This window comes from Nicotiana attenuata, unplaced genomic scaffold, assembly GCF_001879085.1.
Source record: "Nicotiana attenuata strain UT unplaced genomic scaffold, NIATTr2, whole genome shotgun sequence".
Lineage (NCBI taxonomy): Eukaryota > Viridiplantae > Streptophyta > Magnoliopsida > Solanales > Solanaceae > Nicotiana > Nicotiana attenuata.
Window position 1 is genome coordinate 408,253 of NW_017670544.1, and position 15,678 is coordinate 423,930.

The following is a 15,678-nucleotide window of genomic DNA, read 5'->3' on the forward strand; positions in this document are numbered from 1 at the left end:
TCATAATGGAGGGGGAGTTGGATTGCTTTGTACACATTAAAGACTGCTTCCTCATCATCCACCCTCAAAATCATTTTTCCCTCTCTCACTTTAATGATTGCATCACCAGTAGCCAAGAGAGGTCGCCCCAATATGATTGGGACCAGTTCGTCAGCCTCATAATCCAGGATATTGAAGTCAGCTGGGAAGATAAATTTTCCAATTTGCAGCAACGCGTCTTCAATCACACCCTCGGGGTGTACTATAGATCATTCAGCAAGCTGCAACATCACAGTAGTTAGCCTTGGAGCTCCCAGGACCAATTGATTGAACAAAGATAAGGGCATCAGATTTATACTCGCCCCCAAATCGCAAAGAGCACGACCCACATCAATATTACCAATACGCACCGGAATGGTGAAACTGTCAGGATCCTTATGCTTTTGAGGAAGCTTGTTCTGGACCCTTGAGGTGCACTCCTCAGTAAGTGCCACTGTCTCAAATTCATTCAATCTTCTCTTGTGAGCCACTATATCCTTTATGTACTTAGCATACTTTGGAATTTCACGCAGTACATCAACAAGTGGAATATTTAATTGAACCTGGCTCAACATGGAGAGAAATTTGCTGAACATACGATCATAATTCTTTTTCTGCAATCTCTGGGGGAAAGATGGTGGTGGCCTTGTATCCTCCACTTGCTCTGGAATTGCATTAGTATTCTTTGATTCATGAGTTTCCTTCGGTATCAACTCCCCCTCTGGTGTGGCTTTGTCTTTTCTTTTCTTTGGCACTTCCTCCAGCTCTCTCCCGTTTCTGAGTGTAACTGCATTCACTTGAGGATTCTTATCTGTATCACTGGGGAGAGCGCTTGCAGGTCTGGTGATCTGATTCGTTGCCAACTGCCCAATCTGCCTTTCAAGATTTCTGAAATCGGTTCTGAGCTGCTGATTGTCAATCAACAACTTCTTTAGCAAATCATTTGTACTCTCTTCCATTTGTTGGGGTGGCTTCTGAGGTGGATTGAAATTCCCTTGGGGTCTATAGTTATTCTGATTCTGCTGATTTCCACCCGATGAGAAGTTGGGATGATTCCTCCAATTTGGATTGTAAGAATTCCCATATTGTGCATGCTGATTCGGTGGACCTCTGTTCTGCTGCCCCACATAGTATATGGATTCAGGATTTGTAGGGCACATGTCGCTCATATGATTGTCACCACATAATTCGCAGCAAATAGCCATTTGTTGTACATGTTGCATTGGTTGTGGTTGCTGCATTGTCATCCTTGTCATCTGATTAGCCAACTTTGCAATATCGGCTCTCATGGCAGTCAAGTCGTTGAGCTCAAGTACTCCAGCTGATTTCGGCTTAATTGCCTTTTGCGAATCACCCTCACCTTGCCAATTATGATCATTAGCTGCACTGTACGGTTTGGCCATGCAACTACCCCCACAAGCTGAATCAAGATTCATCTTTGATGCATCATCTAACCCATATACAAAAGTGTGACCCAATACCTCGTCCGTCTGACAATGATGTGGACAGTCTCTGAGCATCTTCTTGTACCTTTCCTATGCTTGACGAAGTGTCTCGCCAGCTCGTTGTTCGAACCCAAGAATTTAACTCCTCAATATCTTTGTTTTCTTAGTGGGGAAAAACTTGATTAAGAATTTCGGTGCCAGATCATCCCAAGTGCGGATTGAATTCGCTGGCTCCTTATTCAACCACTCCTTAGCTTCCCCGATCGGTGAAAAGGGGAAAAGTGTCAGCCTGACATAGTCCTTGGAAACGTTCGGATAATTATAAGTATCCGTAATTTCCAGGAAATTCTGAATGTGCCTCTGTGGGTCTTCCTGAGGTAAACCCACAAATTGCCCTGTGGACTGATCAGCTGCACCATGTATTGTTTGAGTTCAAAGTGCCCAGTGATATCAGGCTTCACAATAGCCTGAGTCATATTAGCCAGACTGGGCCATGCGGCTTCAATCACCGCGCGTTCCTCATTACCTGCCATCTCAATTGGTTGTGGTTGAACTACGATGTCCAACTCTCTTTCAATTCTGGTTCTAGCATCCACCTCCCTCCTCACTCTGTGAAGTGTTCGTTCAATTTCGGGATCAAGAGGAAGGAGGTTGTTTGCGCTTCTACTTCTTCGCATTCAAGAGAAAATCCTGTATTAGCACAAACAAAGTGAACTAAAAATTAAAACTTGAATAAATAAATAATAAAAGCTCAATTCAGTCAAGTAGCTAATTTCTAAGTCCCCGGCAACGGCGCCAAAAACTTGTTGCGGCCAAACGCACTCACGCAAGTGCACGTGATCGTCAAGTAATCAAGTAGTGAGTAGAGTATCGTTCCCACGAAGACTTGTGATTAACTGTTGACTAATTCAAACTCACTTAACTTATCTATCCAAGAGGTTTATCACAAAATAGAGATGTAACTAATTTACTACCTAAACTATCAAGCAATAATTTAACTAGAACAATTAACCAAACAACCAGCAATTTCGAGTAACAAACAGTAGGAAAGGATATTCCAGGGTCACGGGCTAGTTAACAATCATGTTGCGGTCTTGGCTTAAAATNGTGAGTAGAGTATTGTTACCCACGAAGACTTGTGATTAACTATTGACTGATTTAAACTCAATTAACTTATCGATCCAAGAGATTTTTCACTAAAAGATATTCGTCTTTAATTTACTACCTTAAAATATCAATTAATAAACTAACTAAAATAATCAACCAAACAAATAGCAATTTCGAATGAAAATCAGTAGAGGATAATATTCCAGGGTCACGGGCTAGTTAACAATCATGTTGCGGTCTTGGCTTAAAATAACTAATTGATTTATCTGGGTTGTTGATTGACAGGGTTAATATTGCTCATAAGAATCTGTCGAATTCTTACTCGCCTATTCAAGTTAACCTAACGCCTATATGTCTATGGAGTTAGAATCAACAAGAACGCATTCATAAATCCTGTATTTCAAACAAGCAAGGCAATTAGGTATATGTCTATCCTAATTGCGAATCCGTTCCCCGATGCCCGGGTTCAAGAACTTGCTCTATTTAATTCTATATGCAATCCAAAGTTCCCACTTTCGAGTTCAACTATAGATTCGTAGATAGTATTCCACTGTTAGCTACTCAGCAAAATAATTAAGAACAGAATTAAATAAACAACCCAATATGATTAAACCAACTTTGTTAAATTAAACACTAAACATCAACAATCATGTTTCACCCATGACCCTAGAACAATGGGTTTTAGCCACTCATAGCAGTGTTCATCTCAATAATGTTTAATTTCATTCAAAACGTAGAAACAAGAAGAAGAAAAGAAGAACTTGATGTTGGATTTTCCTCCTTGCCTATTGCCTCTTTGTTTCTTGCACTAAACTATGAAAACCTTCATATTCTACTCCTTGGGCGAGCTTGACTTTATATAGGTTAAGTGAAAATTCCTCCAGATTTCCGATTTTTGCCCCTAACAGACCCTTTCCGGAACTGGGACTAGCGCGAACGAGCTAATGTTCGCGCTAAAGTTCGCGCTAATTCCCTGACATTCAGCCTCCCGCTTCCGAATAGCGCGAACGCGCTAGACCTCGCGCTAGGCTTCGCGCTAGTTCAGGCCATTTTTTCTTCACTTTGTTGTCTCGTCTTTGCGCGCACTCAGCTCCGAGGGGTCTTTCTTGCTCCAATGCAACTCCAATCACAACTTTAAGGCATCATATAGGCTCACCATCCTGCAATGTGTAAAATTCACAATTAGAGCCCATTTTTCATCATTTAACCATATTATGACATTGAAACATAATCAAGCGGGAGCATAAACAATCGCCAAATCACCTAGACTTAGCCTATTATCAACACCCCACACTTAATTCATTGCTCGTCCTCGAGCAATCAAACTATACTCTCTAGAGGTTCCACTCAACAATTTCCCTTAACGCATTACACCCAGAACAATTCACATATGCTACACCTAGTAGTGAACAATCTCAGCCTCAAAGGTCGAGTCTCAAGTGCCACGCAATATTCACACTTTCTCAAATTACTCTACAAAGAAGCCAAGACTTGCTTTTCCTTCACGAGTCACATGCCCTCACAATCACAGCGAAGAAAGTAGAATCAATCCACACATTCGAATTTCATGCTCACATATATCAAAGAAAATCGCTAACACTCACAAAAGACGTCACATGCATGCAATTGGTACCATAAGCTTGCCCTTAATGTAAATCTCTACTAATGTAGGCTCGCTCGATCTAAAATCAATTAGGACTTTTTCATGGTTGTAATGTGGGCAAAGGGACGGGTAGGATATATTTAGGACTAGTGACTAACCCTCCTATGCACTTTAACACATCACATGATAACTTAAGCGCAATTTCTTCAATCCCCACTTCAATTTTTCAACAAAAATCACTCCCAACAATGTTCCCTTTCTCTTTAAGCACTACCTTAATGTATTTCCCACTAGCAAGAATAGGACAACAATTTATTCACTTTTCCTTATCTCTTTTTTTTCAGATTTTGTTTTTCTTTTCCAAATTTCGCTAGTGGTGTATTATTTTACAGAAGAAGTGCACCCTTCTTTCTTTCATTGGTTCCACTCAAAATCCACCCCACTCTTAATTCCTTATTACTTCTTTTAGCGCTCATCTCATGATTAAAGTGCTTTAAGAGGAAAAGGGATCAAAACAATGCCAATTAAGAACAAAAAGGGTGTAGGCTTGTAATGTGGGTGCCAAATAAAAGTCTACAGGCTCAAAAGGGGTAACTAGGGATAGATTTTATTTGTGGTAAGCAATCAAGCTCAAAAGGGTCAAAGAAAGCCTAAAATCCTTTTTCAAACCGAGCATCACCTAAAATTTCGCTTCGACTCACATACCGGGCAAGTTCTAGACTCAAGTACAATACATGGACCACACCAAAAACCTCACCAGACATGGCATATGACTCATTCCAGATCAACTCATCGAGACACTCCATTATGAGTATTCAAGTCAGTGACAAACATACAAATTAAGGCACTTTAGTGAAATTCAACCAATAAGACTAAGCGTTACACTCTAGTTTCTGTTGTGTTCAGGTGTGTCAACGCTATAGGTTCTCTTTTGATTTTCTAGCTCGTATCCCATTAAACCTAATCTAAAAATCAAAGAGAAAATAAAATAACTAAAAAAAACTACCTATACTCGGTTCAAGTTTAAACCCTTGGAAAAGAACCGTGGCCCAAAGAAAAACTAAAGGGGAGTTACTACACTACCTAAAAATAAAAAAATAAAAATCTTTTTTTTTTCTAGACTAACTTCCCTCAAGAAAATTGTCCAAAGGATCCGTCATCAGGAAGAGTCTTCATATTTCCATTTTTTCGTTTTTGATTGATCGACTTAGTCCCTCAAGAACCCCGCCGAAAGAGATTCGTCGTCGGGACAAGCCATTTACCTATTTTAAACTAATGAACTCTTACTCAACATCAAAACAATCAAAACCACACAAAACAACACAAAATCAAGCAGTCAAATGACACAATTACATATATACAATGAAGTATCCCCCAGTTTTTGGCGCCGTTGCCGGGGAAACGCACTCACGCAAGTGCACATGATCGTCAAGTAATAAAGTAGTGAGTAGAGTATCGTTCCCACGAAGACTTGTAATTAACTGTTGACTAATTCAAACTCACTTAAATTATCTATCCAAGAGGTTTATCACAAAATAGAGATGTAACTAATTTACTACCTAAACTATCAAGCAATAATTTAACTAGAACAATTAACCAAACGACCAGCAATTTCGAGTAACAAACAGTAGGAGAGCGCCAGTTAACAATCATGTTGCGTTCTTGGATTAAAACTAATTGATTTATCTGGGTTGTTGATTGACAGGGTTAATATTGCTCATAAGAATCTGTCGAATTCTTACTCGCCTATTCAAGTTAACCTAACGCCTATATGTCTATGGAGTTAGAATCAACAAGAACGCATTCATAAATCCTGTATTTCAAAGAAGCAAGGCAATTAGGTATATGTCTATCCTAATTGCGAATCCGCTCCCCGATTCCCGGGTTCAAGAACTTGCTTTTTTTAAATCTATATGCAATCCAAAGTTCCCACTTTCGAGTTCAACTATAGATTCGTAGATAGTATTCCACTGTTAGCTACTCAACAAAATAATTAAGAACAGAATTAAATAAACAACCCAATATGATTAAACCAACTTTGATAAATTAAACACCAAACATCAACAATCATGTTTCACCCATGACCCTAGAACAATGGGTTTTAGCCACTCATAGCAGTGTTAATCTCAATAATGTTTAATTTCATTCAAAACGTAAAAACAAGAAGTAGAAAAGAAGAACTTGATGTTGGATTTTCCTCCTTGCCTCTTGCCTCTTTGTTTCTTGCACTAAACTATGAGAACCTTCATATTCTACTCCTTGGGCGAGCTTGACTTTATATAGGTTAAGTGAAAATTCCTCCAAATTTCCGATTTTTTCCCCTAACAGACCATTTCCGGAACTGGGACTAGCGCGAACGCGCTAATGTTCGCGCTAAAGTTCGCGTTAATTCCATGATATTCTGTCTCCCGCTTCTGGACTAGCGCGAACGCGCTATGCTTCGTGCTAGTTCAGGCCATTTTTTCTTCACTTCGTCGTCTCGTCTTTGCGCGCACTCAGCTCCGAGGGTCTCTCTTGCTCCAATGCAACTCCAATCACAACTTTAAGGCATCATATAGGCTCACCATCATGCAATGTGTAAAATTCACAATTAGAGCTCATTTTTCATTATTTAACCATATTATGACATTGAAACATAATCAAGCGGGAGTATAAACAATCGTCAAATCACCTAGACTTAGCCTATTATCAGTTTGAGGTTGAATTCCAGGTGTTAGATATATCCGCGTCCTACAATCTGTTATTAGGACGACCATGGATACATGCTGCCGGAGCTGTGGCTTCGACTTTGCATCAGGCGGTAAAGTTTGAGTGGAACCATCAGGAGGTAATTATCCATGGAGATAGGAGCAACCCCATCTACAACCGCCAGACCATCCCGGCAGTTGAGGGTAGAAGAAGGCTTGGTGGAGAAACTTACCACCACATTGAGCGGGTCAATGCAATAGACAAGGATAATTGGTGGAGTAGTAAGATTGAAAGCATAATGAATTGGAGCGCATACGAACCTGGCAAGGGTCTCGATAAGAATCTTCAGGGAATCTCCAAGCCGATAGAGCTAAACCGCCACGGCACTACCTTTGGCCTGGGTTATCAGTACACTTGGAAAGAGTACGACGACTGGTCGCCACCATGGCGAGGTCCTTACTATCCACTGGAGCAGCCCATACCGCACTTGGAACAGACTTTCCAGCAAGTCGACGTCGTATGGGGATCAAAGGAGGAGGAAGCATTAGTAGCCCTAAGGAACTTATTCCTGGAGGACGAAGATATGGACTGTTGTGTCATTGTTGAGGAGGAGGAAGAGGAAGGCCCTACCATCCAAGCTGTGAGCAAGGGATCGTTCCTCAAAAACTGGACTATCAGACCATCCAGGGCCCGTCGAGTCCCGGGGTAGCAAGGCTGAACAGCATTGTTTATTTTTGCTTTCTAAGAAAATGATTTCTCTTTCTTGCATTCTATTTTAAGTAAAATTTCCAGCGTTTCAAAACGTTTGTTTATATTATTGAATATCGCTTTTATGTTTTAATGAATCGATATTTATTATTATCATTTTCTCTCATACTTTTACCAGTACAGCATTACCATTTCCTGTCTTGATGAACCAATGACTGTGACATGCAATGAGAAACCGCAACAAAAGGATAGTGATTCGGAAGAAGAAGACATCATACCCGAGGAAATCGTCAGAGAAGTAGAGGACTTTGAGAATAAGCCTAAGTCCAATCTGGACGAAATTGAGGTAATCAACTTGGGAGATTCAGAGACTGTCAAAGAAACTCGCATCAGCATCCACTTGTCACCGTCAGAGAAAGAAGAGTAAACACAATTCTTGAAGGAATATGAGGACATATTTGCATGGTCATACGACGATATGACCGGACTAAGTACATCTATCGTGGCTCACAAGTTGGCCACTAATCCAATGTGCCCACCAGTGAAGCAGAAGCTCCGGAAGTTCGAGCCTGATATGAGTCTGTAAATCAAGGAGGAAGTCACCAAACAAATCAACGCCAAGGTCCTCAGTGTGGTTGAATACCCAACATGGTTAGCCAACATCGTACCAGTTCCAAAGAAGGATGGAAAGGTTAGGGTTTGTGTCGATTACCGGGATCTCAACCGAGCAAGTCCAAGGGATGATTTCCCCCTTCCAAACATACACATCTTAATCGACAAATGTGCCAAACATGAGCTCCAGTCATTTGTGGATTGCTTTGCCGGTTACCATCAGATCTGGATAGACGAGAAGGACGCTGAGAAAACGGCTTTCATTACGCCATGGGGAGTATACTGTTATAAGATGATGCCATTCGGCCTAAAGAATGCTGGGGCCACTTACATGAAGGGTATGACCACTATCTTCCATGACATGATACATAAGGAGATCGAGGTGTATGTGGACGACGTCATCATCAAATCGAAGAAAGCCACCGACCATATAGCAGATTTAAGGAACTTCTTCGACAGACTGCGGAAATACAACCTGAAGCTAAATCCCACAAAATGTGCATTCGGGGTTCCTGCCAGAAAGTTACTTGGGTTCATCGTCAGTCGCCGAGGGATAGAACTAGATCCATCAAAAGTCAAAGCCATCCAGGAGCTGCCACCACCAAAGATTAAGAAGGACGTAATGAGCTTTCTAGGACGACTGAATTATATTAGTTGGTTCATAGCCCAGTCCACGGTCATATGTGAACCAATTTTCAAGATGTTAAAGAAAGATGCTGCAACCAGTTGGACCGAGGATTGTCAAAAGGCCTTCGACAGAATCAAGGAATACGTATCGACGCCACCAGTTTTGGTTCCGCCAGAGCCAGGTAGACCCTTGTTACTCTACCTTGCGGTATTAGATGGAGCTTTCGGTCACGTTCTGGGGCAGCATGATGAGACAGGGAGAAAGGAGTAGGCTATCTATTATCTGAGTAAGAAGTTCACTCCATATGAGGCACGGTACTCTCTGCTGGAACGTACCTGTTGCGCTCTAACTTGGGTAGCTCAGAAGCTGAGACACTACTTCTGCGCCTATACAACATACCTCATATCAAGGATGGATCCCTTGAAGGATATCTTTCAGAAGCCCATGCCAACTGGCAAGTTGGCTAAGTGGCAAATCCTGCTGAGTGAGTTCGATATCGTCTATGTGACTCAGAAAACGGTTAAAGGACAAGCCTTGGCAGATCATCTTGCCGAGAATCCTATGGGAGGAGAATACGAACCCTTGAAAACGTATTTTCCCGATGAAGAAGTGTTGTTCATAGGAGAAGACATTGTTGAATCCTATGACGGCTGGAGGATGTTCTTTGACGGAGCAGCAAATTTCAAAGGAGTCGGCGTTGGAGCTGTCTTAGTATCGGAANTGCATATCATTTTATTTCAAAGGCATCATGGTTCGAGGACCATCTGCATGGCCCGAGAATATCATTTTCATGGCTTGCAAGTCTCTCACTAAACAACTCATGGCCCCGGGAGTCATGGTCTAAGGACGTCATCCTCAACCGTCCGAAGACAGCTTTCAAAGTCCAAAGGGAACCTGCATCATCTTTAAATTTTTTGCACAATATATGCTTGTAGTATCTTTATTTGCAGGTGACCTGGCAAGCAACTTCTATCCCAGCAGGAGCGATCTCGCTCCAGTTTCTTCGACTATCTCAAACTTGACCGCTCCCGTAAACCATTCTTTTCACCTATCCTGAAATTTGTGTCCGTTCTTGCGATGAATTCATCAGTATATTCTGCCGATGAATCCAGAACTACACACGGACTATTCCTGTAAAATCAGGGATATGTAGGCAGCTCAAAAACCACGGTGCGGCCCAAAATCTCTCAAACCATCTCGTTCGGTCAAAATTGGCCATCATATCTTTACCCGACAACTCTTTCATCCTTTCCGGGTAAAGAGGGGCAGCTGTTGATACCCAATTTTTCCCAAAATAATTTTAAAATGCATATATGTCTTCAAAATCATGCATTAGCATCAATTGGTATTTTTTCATAATTTCTACACCTTTTATTAATTCGCCCAGTATTTTATTTCTAATAAAATATCACAAAATTGAATCACAAATGAGTTCAAAAATATTTNTTCTAAATAAAAATATACACAAAAATTGAAATCACAAATGAAGTTTCAAAAAATATTTCTCGATTTAATTTATTATTTATGGTCCTATTAAGTCCAAATTATTCCATAAATAGCCAAATTGGCATCTTTTGGCTATAATTGCAATGACTTTGCAATTATAGCCCATGCGTACGATTCTTGCATTATTTTTACCTGAAATTAGTCTTTTGTATTTTTAAATACTAAATAACCATTTTTAAAATATTTCTATGCATAAAAATCATTTTTATAATTAGTAATTATTTTACAAATTATTTTAATTAAATTATTTGGGGTATTTAACAAGTGGCCTTATTTAACTTCAATTCTAGCCTAATTAACTAGCCCAAATACCCTTATAAATCAACCCAGTAAACCAAGCCCAAACCCCTTACCTACCCGACCCAAGTCTTGTGGAATCCTGGCCGTTGATCAGTTTGATCAACGGCCCAGATTATTCCTACTATAATTAAACCTAAAGAAACCCCCCCCCCCCCCAAACATCTCATTCTCTCTTCTCACCCCGCCTCACCCCTTCCCCTTCTCTCTCAGATGCTCTCTAATCCTAACCTTAACTCTCCCTCGCTGTCACTCATCCACTGCCGTCCATGGTGGTTTCTCACCACCCCTAGGCCTCTAATGGCCTCTTCTATGCTGGGTACAGCCGTCTCTAAGGTCCTCGAGGGACCAGGGTCAGTCCGCTTACACCTTTGGCCCTTTCTTGCCTGTTTCAGGCCATTCTGGTTCGATTTCGAGTAAGATCTTCCTATTTCGCCTTAAACCTATGGATTTCTAAGCCTATGTCTTCATCTCTGTGTTATTTCTTTTTAAAAACCCTAATTTTGTCCTTTGAACTTCTCAGATCTGTACAAGATCTGAGATGGGTTGAACTTATTTCACATGATTTTTGTGAAAATCCTCTGATTTTCGAGTGGCTTTTCACTTTCCTAAACTAGGGTTTCCTGAAAATCTTTTTCCTCAAAATGTTTTCTGGTTTTAAATGTTTCATCTTCTATTCTTATGTGTTTTTGACCGTTTATGTTGAGTTTGCCTCAACCCTGACTAGTTTATGCTAAAACCCCAATTTTTTTATATTTTTGTTTGGATTATGAGCTTGTCCGTGTTACTTGCTACATGATTTTATTCTGTGCTTTGATTCGCATGGTTTCTCCTTCGTTTAATTCGAATGTCTTGTGATTTTACCCTAATGTACCTCTATTAAGGTTCCTGGTTTGATTTCTCGACTGATTCTATGTGTCTATATTCATTATGTTTATTTATTCATGGAAAACCTATATTTTTCTCCTTAAATCAGTGTTGTTTTGAATTCTTGATTCACTGATTTGTTTCGTTAAAACTTATATGTTGATCCTTGATTATTCCTTTATTTGCAACCTTATTTAGTTTCTTGCCTTACTTGAATTAACTGTGATACTTGCTGATTCTTACTAATTGTTTCCTTAATTGATACTCCATACCTAAGTCTTACTTGATTTCTTTCCTTAAATATCTGTCCTGCTCTTTACCGTTGATTGATTACCCCTTGATTAGGGGAGACTTTACTGATTATACGTATGAATGATTCTGTAAATTTCCCTAATTGCTATATAACTGATTCTTTACCTTATTCTGTTTAGCTCTTGACTACTATATATACTCTCCTCTATTCTCACTTCTACACACGAACACTAGTTCAAAAAAAACTCTCTTACACTTAAAAGCTCTCTCTCTTTTCTTCTTTGTTGCTTGCAATTTTCACTGACCTAGCCGGCTGTAAGCCAAGGGTAGCTATTGCACCACATCTGCTCTATACTCTGTGTTTTTCTCTCCTTAACTGGTATGTCCTAATTCAGTTTCAAAGTCCAAAACTCTACGTGTTTCATTGCTGTTCTAGTTCATTAGTTATGACTCCCAATCTGGTTTCTTGTTTACCATCATGTTGTTCAATATGCGACTAGCATGTCTAAATTACACTACCTGATTACTGTTTTACCTAGCATGTCTGAATTTGGTTTCTGTTAAAACCTGTGATTAGTATGTCTAATTCTGCCTACTGCTTTATCCAGCATGTTTCAATCTTCTTGTTAAGTATGCCAGCATGTTTAATACTCATGATGTTTGCCTAAACTGTTCACTTAGGTTCTTGCTTAATCTGCTTTGCTAAGTTGTCTAGTATCTCAAAATAACTTTGACTGTGTGCCAATTTGTCCAGTGTTAATATGTTTTTTTTTCAACATGGTTGTTTGTGATCTTTGCTCTATGTCTCTTCAACCCATTCTTATGACTAACTTCTTAATCCTATAAAACTCTTGAAAACTTCTGTGCATCCTGTTGTTTATGTGCTGCTACCATACATACTGTGTATTCTATGTGTCCCCAATCCCCCACTATTCCTGTGTGAAATTTGTGTCGAATGGTGCTAAACCTGTTTGTCCTGTAACCAATCAGGCTGCTTACTGATTTTTCAAAAGTGTTTATCTGGTTCTCAAACTGTTTTACTACTAAATCACTTCTTATTTTTCAAAAAAACCTCTTTACTTATAGAGTAATTTTGGTACTATTTTTCTTGTCAAAACTTTTCAAAACTCTTTCAAGCACTCTCACTCTACTTTTAAGTCCCCAGGTTCTGCCCCTCCAGTTTGTGTACTGCCTTGGGATCCTCTTGAGATCTCTTTGAACTCTGGCACACTGGGGCTGGCTATTCCACACTGCACTTACTCGATCCTTATTGTGAAAAGTCTGGGTGTGAGCACTGCTCGGGATCCTTGAGGTCCTTAGGGAACTCTGACACACCTGGACATGAAATTGGCTATGAAATCCTTGGCATTTGAGACTACTGAAGCCCTGGCATTACCAGGATTTGCTTCGGGACTACTTCAGGCTCCCTATAGTTTAATTTCTATTTTAATTATGTAATTTATTCGATCATTGGTCTGTAATAATTAATTATAAACAGATATTGGGGTGGCTAGTAAAAAAGGAGGGTAGTTATATGATATTGTTGGTAATCCTGGGTAGAAAACATGTTATAGGTTTTATATTCTGTGAATCTGCATTAGAAGCCATGTCTTAGGATTGATATGCTCATTTACATTCAAACCATGTCAAACCTGCATTAGATATCTTGTTTTAGGGCTTTACGCTTATTACTCCAGCACGCTTTACATCACTATTCCATGATTCAATCTCGCGTAAATAATTCCACTTAGAAATCCTGCTGCTAGGTTAATAATCTCGCCTTAATAAACTGTCATCCTTGTATGCATTAGATACCATGTTTTTAGGAACTTTGCTTGCATTTGTTTGAACCTGCTTATTTCGATTAAAATAAGTCAATGTCCATGAAAAGGTATAAAAGCAACTTCCCGTATAGATATTATGTCTTTAAACAGGAATCAGTATAAATCACCTGTTATAATCTGTTTCACCTAGAACAGCATGTTTGTAGGTTGAACAATTTCTAAAACTGTTAATCATCTCCTGTAATTGTGATTGCATACAATCCCACGCCTAGGCAAGCCTTAGGTAACCAATCTCTATATGAAACTGGAAACTGCGTTCTGATTGTGTTAAACTGCTTAAGTTTTACAGGACTTAAAATCAGTAGGTAAATCGATTAGGACCCTGCCATTGAATGTTTTGCATATTCTGTGTATTAATGTTCACCTGGACATCCTGTCCTAGGATTCTTTCTTAAAAAACTACCTGTATCTGTGTTTGAGACGTGTTGTTTATTTGCTGTATGTGTGCGGAGGTAAACATGAGCCTTTTAACTGCTTTTTGTCCCTATTTGCTAGTCTTACATGTTATTTGATTGTCGCCTAGATTTTTGCCCTTTTAAATACCTTAGGATTGTCTAGAACGCCAGATTTATAGGTCCCAAACTCCTCCAGGATCACAAGGAAGGGACGGGTAACAGCACGCTTAGAGTTCGTTAAGTAAAACTCGCTTAATAACCACTAAGGGGTGGGATAATGGGTAGAAAAGGATATGATGACTTGTGCGCTAATGCAACGTGTAGCCCCTCATTGAGGAGTAATTACCGGGCATTGCATTGATGTGATCCTATAGGATAAATAAGTTAGGACCCCCCCTTTTCCTTTTACATATGTGTGCTTAGATTGCTTAACTATTAAAATCAATGTTCCTTTTGCATATGTGTGCTTAGACTGCTTAAATATTAAAACCAATGTTCCTTTACATATGTGTGCTTAGACTGTTTATTTGCATCGGATTAATTCACAAAGTAAGTTTGGTCGGGACCCACCGTTGTGGACTTTGAGAGGTTCCTAACACCTTCCCCTTGAAGTAACTTCAAGCCCTTACCTAATATCTTGTTGTATAATTAGTGTTGTCAATGACCCGTAATAGGTGACCTAACGCACCTTAATTCGTTAGGTGGCGGCTCTTCAATTCATTATATCCCTTTTCCCAAAAGGAAACGAGTTGTCCCAATAATGTCAAAAACCCTGACTAATCCGAAAGGAGAGGAAAAAGAGGGCGTGACAGGCAGCCCTTCCTCGTAGGGCACCCCCACCTCGAGGGGCATCCCTACCTCGTGGGGCACCCCCACCTCGTGCGACACCCCTGCCTCGCTGGTAGTGCTCTGGAGCCACATAAGCAGGGACGTGTCCCAAGTGCTAATCCTCTCGAGCTCGCTGCAGTGTCCGTGCAGCCACCTCTGCAAGTTGCCGACAGTAATCGTGCAAAGCGGCCGCTCCCTCGCTGGCATGCTGCTGCATCTGCAGTCCCATCTGGTAGACTATATATAGGCCAATAACCTGCACAACGTATAAAATATAAACTACAGATATTGCACTAAGTTACAGTTATATAATTAATAATAACAGAAAACATACCAGGGCCTCGTGCCGCCCGGCGTATGGAACGTACCGACCGCCAGCTCGATGAATGTGATTCCCGACAAAAAGTCGGGTAACGCGGCAGTACCAGGGCATATAGAGCTGAACAGTCTCCGTCTGGATCTGTGAAAGGGGAGGGCGGAATCAGGTCAGCTCGCCAGTCCCAAGTATGGACCTGCGCCTCTAGCCATGCTACAAATGTGTCGTTACAATCATCTCGCTGATAATGTGTAGCCTCCCATGTAGGCCCCCTCGGTATATACTGCGGACGGCCAAACTGGAGAAGTACCCACTCCGTGGCATGATGCTCCACAATATCGAGGCACATCAGCGGGACGAAAGTGCTCCAAATCAGTCGGCCGGCCGAGCAATAATCGGACAGGCCACCTATCAAGTCGTCGCTGTATGACGTCCAGATGAACTATCAAACAATAACAGAAAACGTGAGTATGTGCAACACATGTGAAGCTATACCAAGTAAGTTTAGGTACACATTTACCTGTGCGCCCTCCAGCATATCCAACACATCCCTGAGATCGGAAG

The 15,678-nt window shown here is 40.6% G+C and overlaps 1 protein-coding gene across 1 annotated transcript; it reads right to left on the reverse strand.

Moving 5' to 3' along the window:
- Nucleotides 1-248: 248 nt before the first annotated feature.
- On the reverse strand, nucleotides 249-1,454 carry LOC109240762. The gene is made up of 3 exons (XM_019407440.1): nucleotides 582-1,454; nucleotides 390-515; nucleotides 249-260 (listed from the first exon to the last, which is right to left on the reverse strand). Exons 1-3 carry the CDS (start codon nucleotides 1,452-1,454, stop codon nucleotides 249-251), a joined length of 1,011 nt encoding a protein of 336 aa, XP_019262985.1.
- Nucleotides 1,455-15,678: the final 14,224 nt, after the last annotated feature.

Bases quoted from the DNA above. Each gene is read 5' to 3' on its own strand.
- LOC109240762 (XM_019407440.1), bottom strand. From the start codon at position 1,454: ATGAATCTTGATTCAGCTTGTGGGGGTAGTTGCATGGCCAAACCGTAC. The intron at 516-581 runs GTTCAATTAAAT...AAGTACATAAAG, and splicing joins TTCTCTCCATGTTGAGCCAG to GATATAGTGGCTCACAAGAG.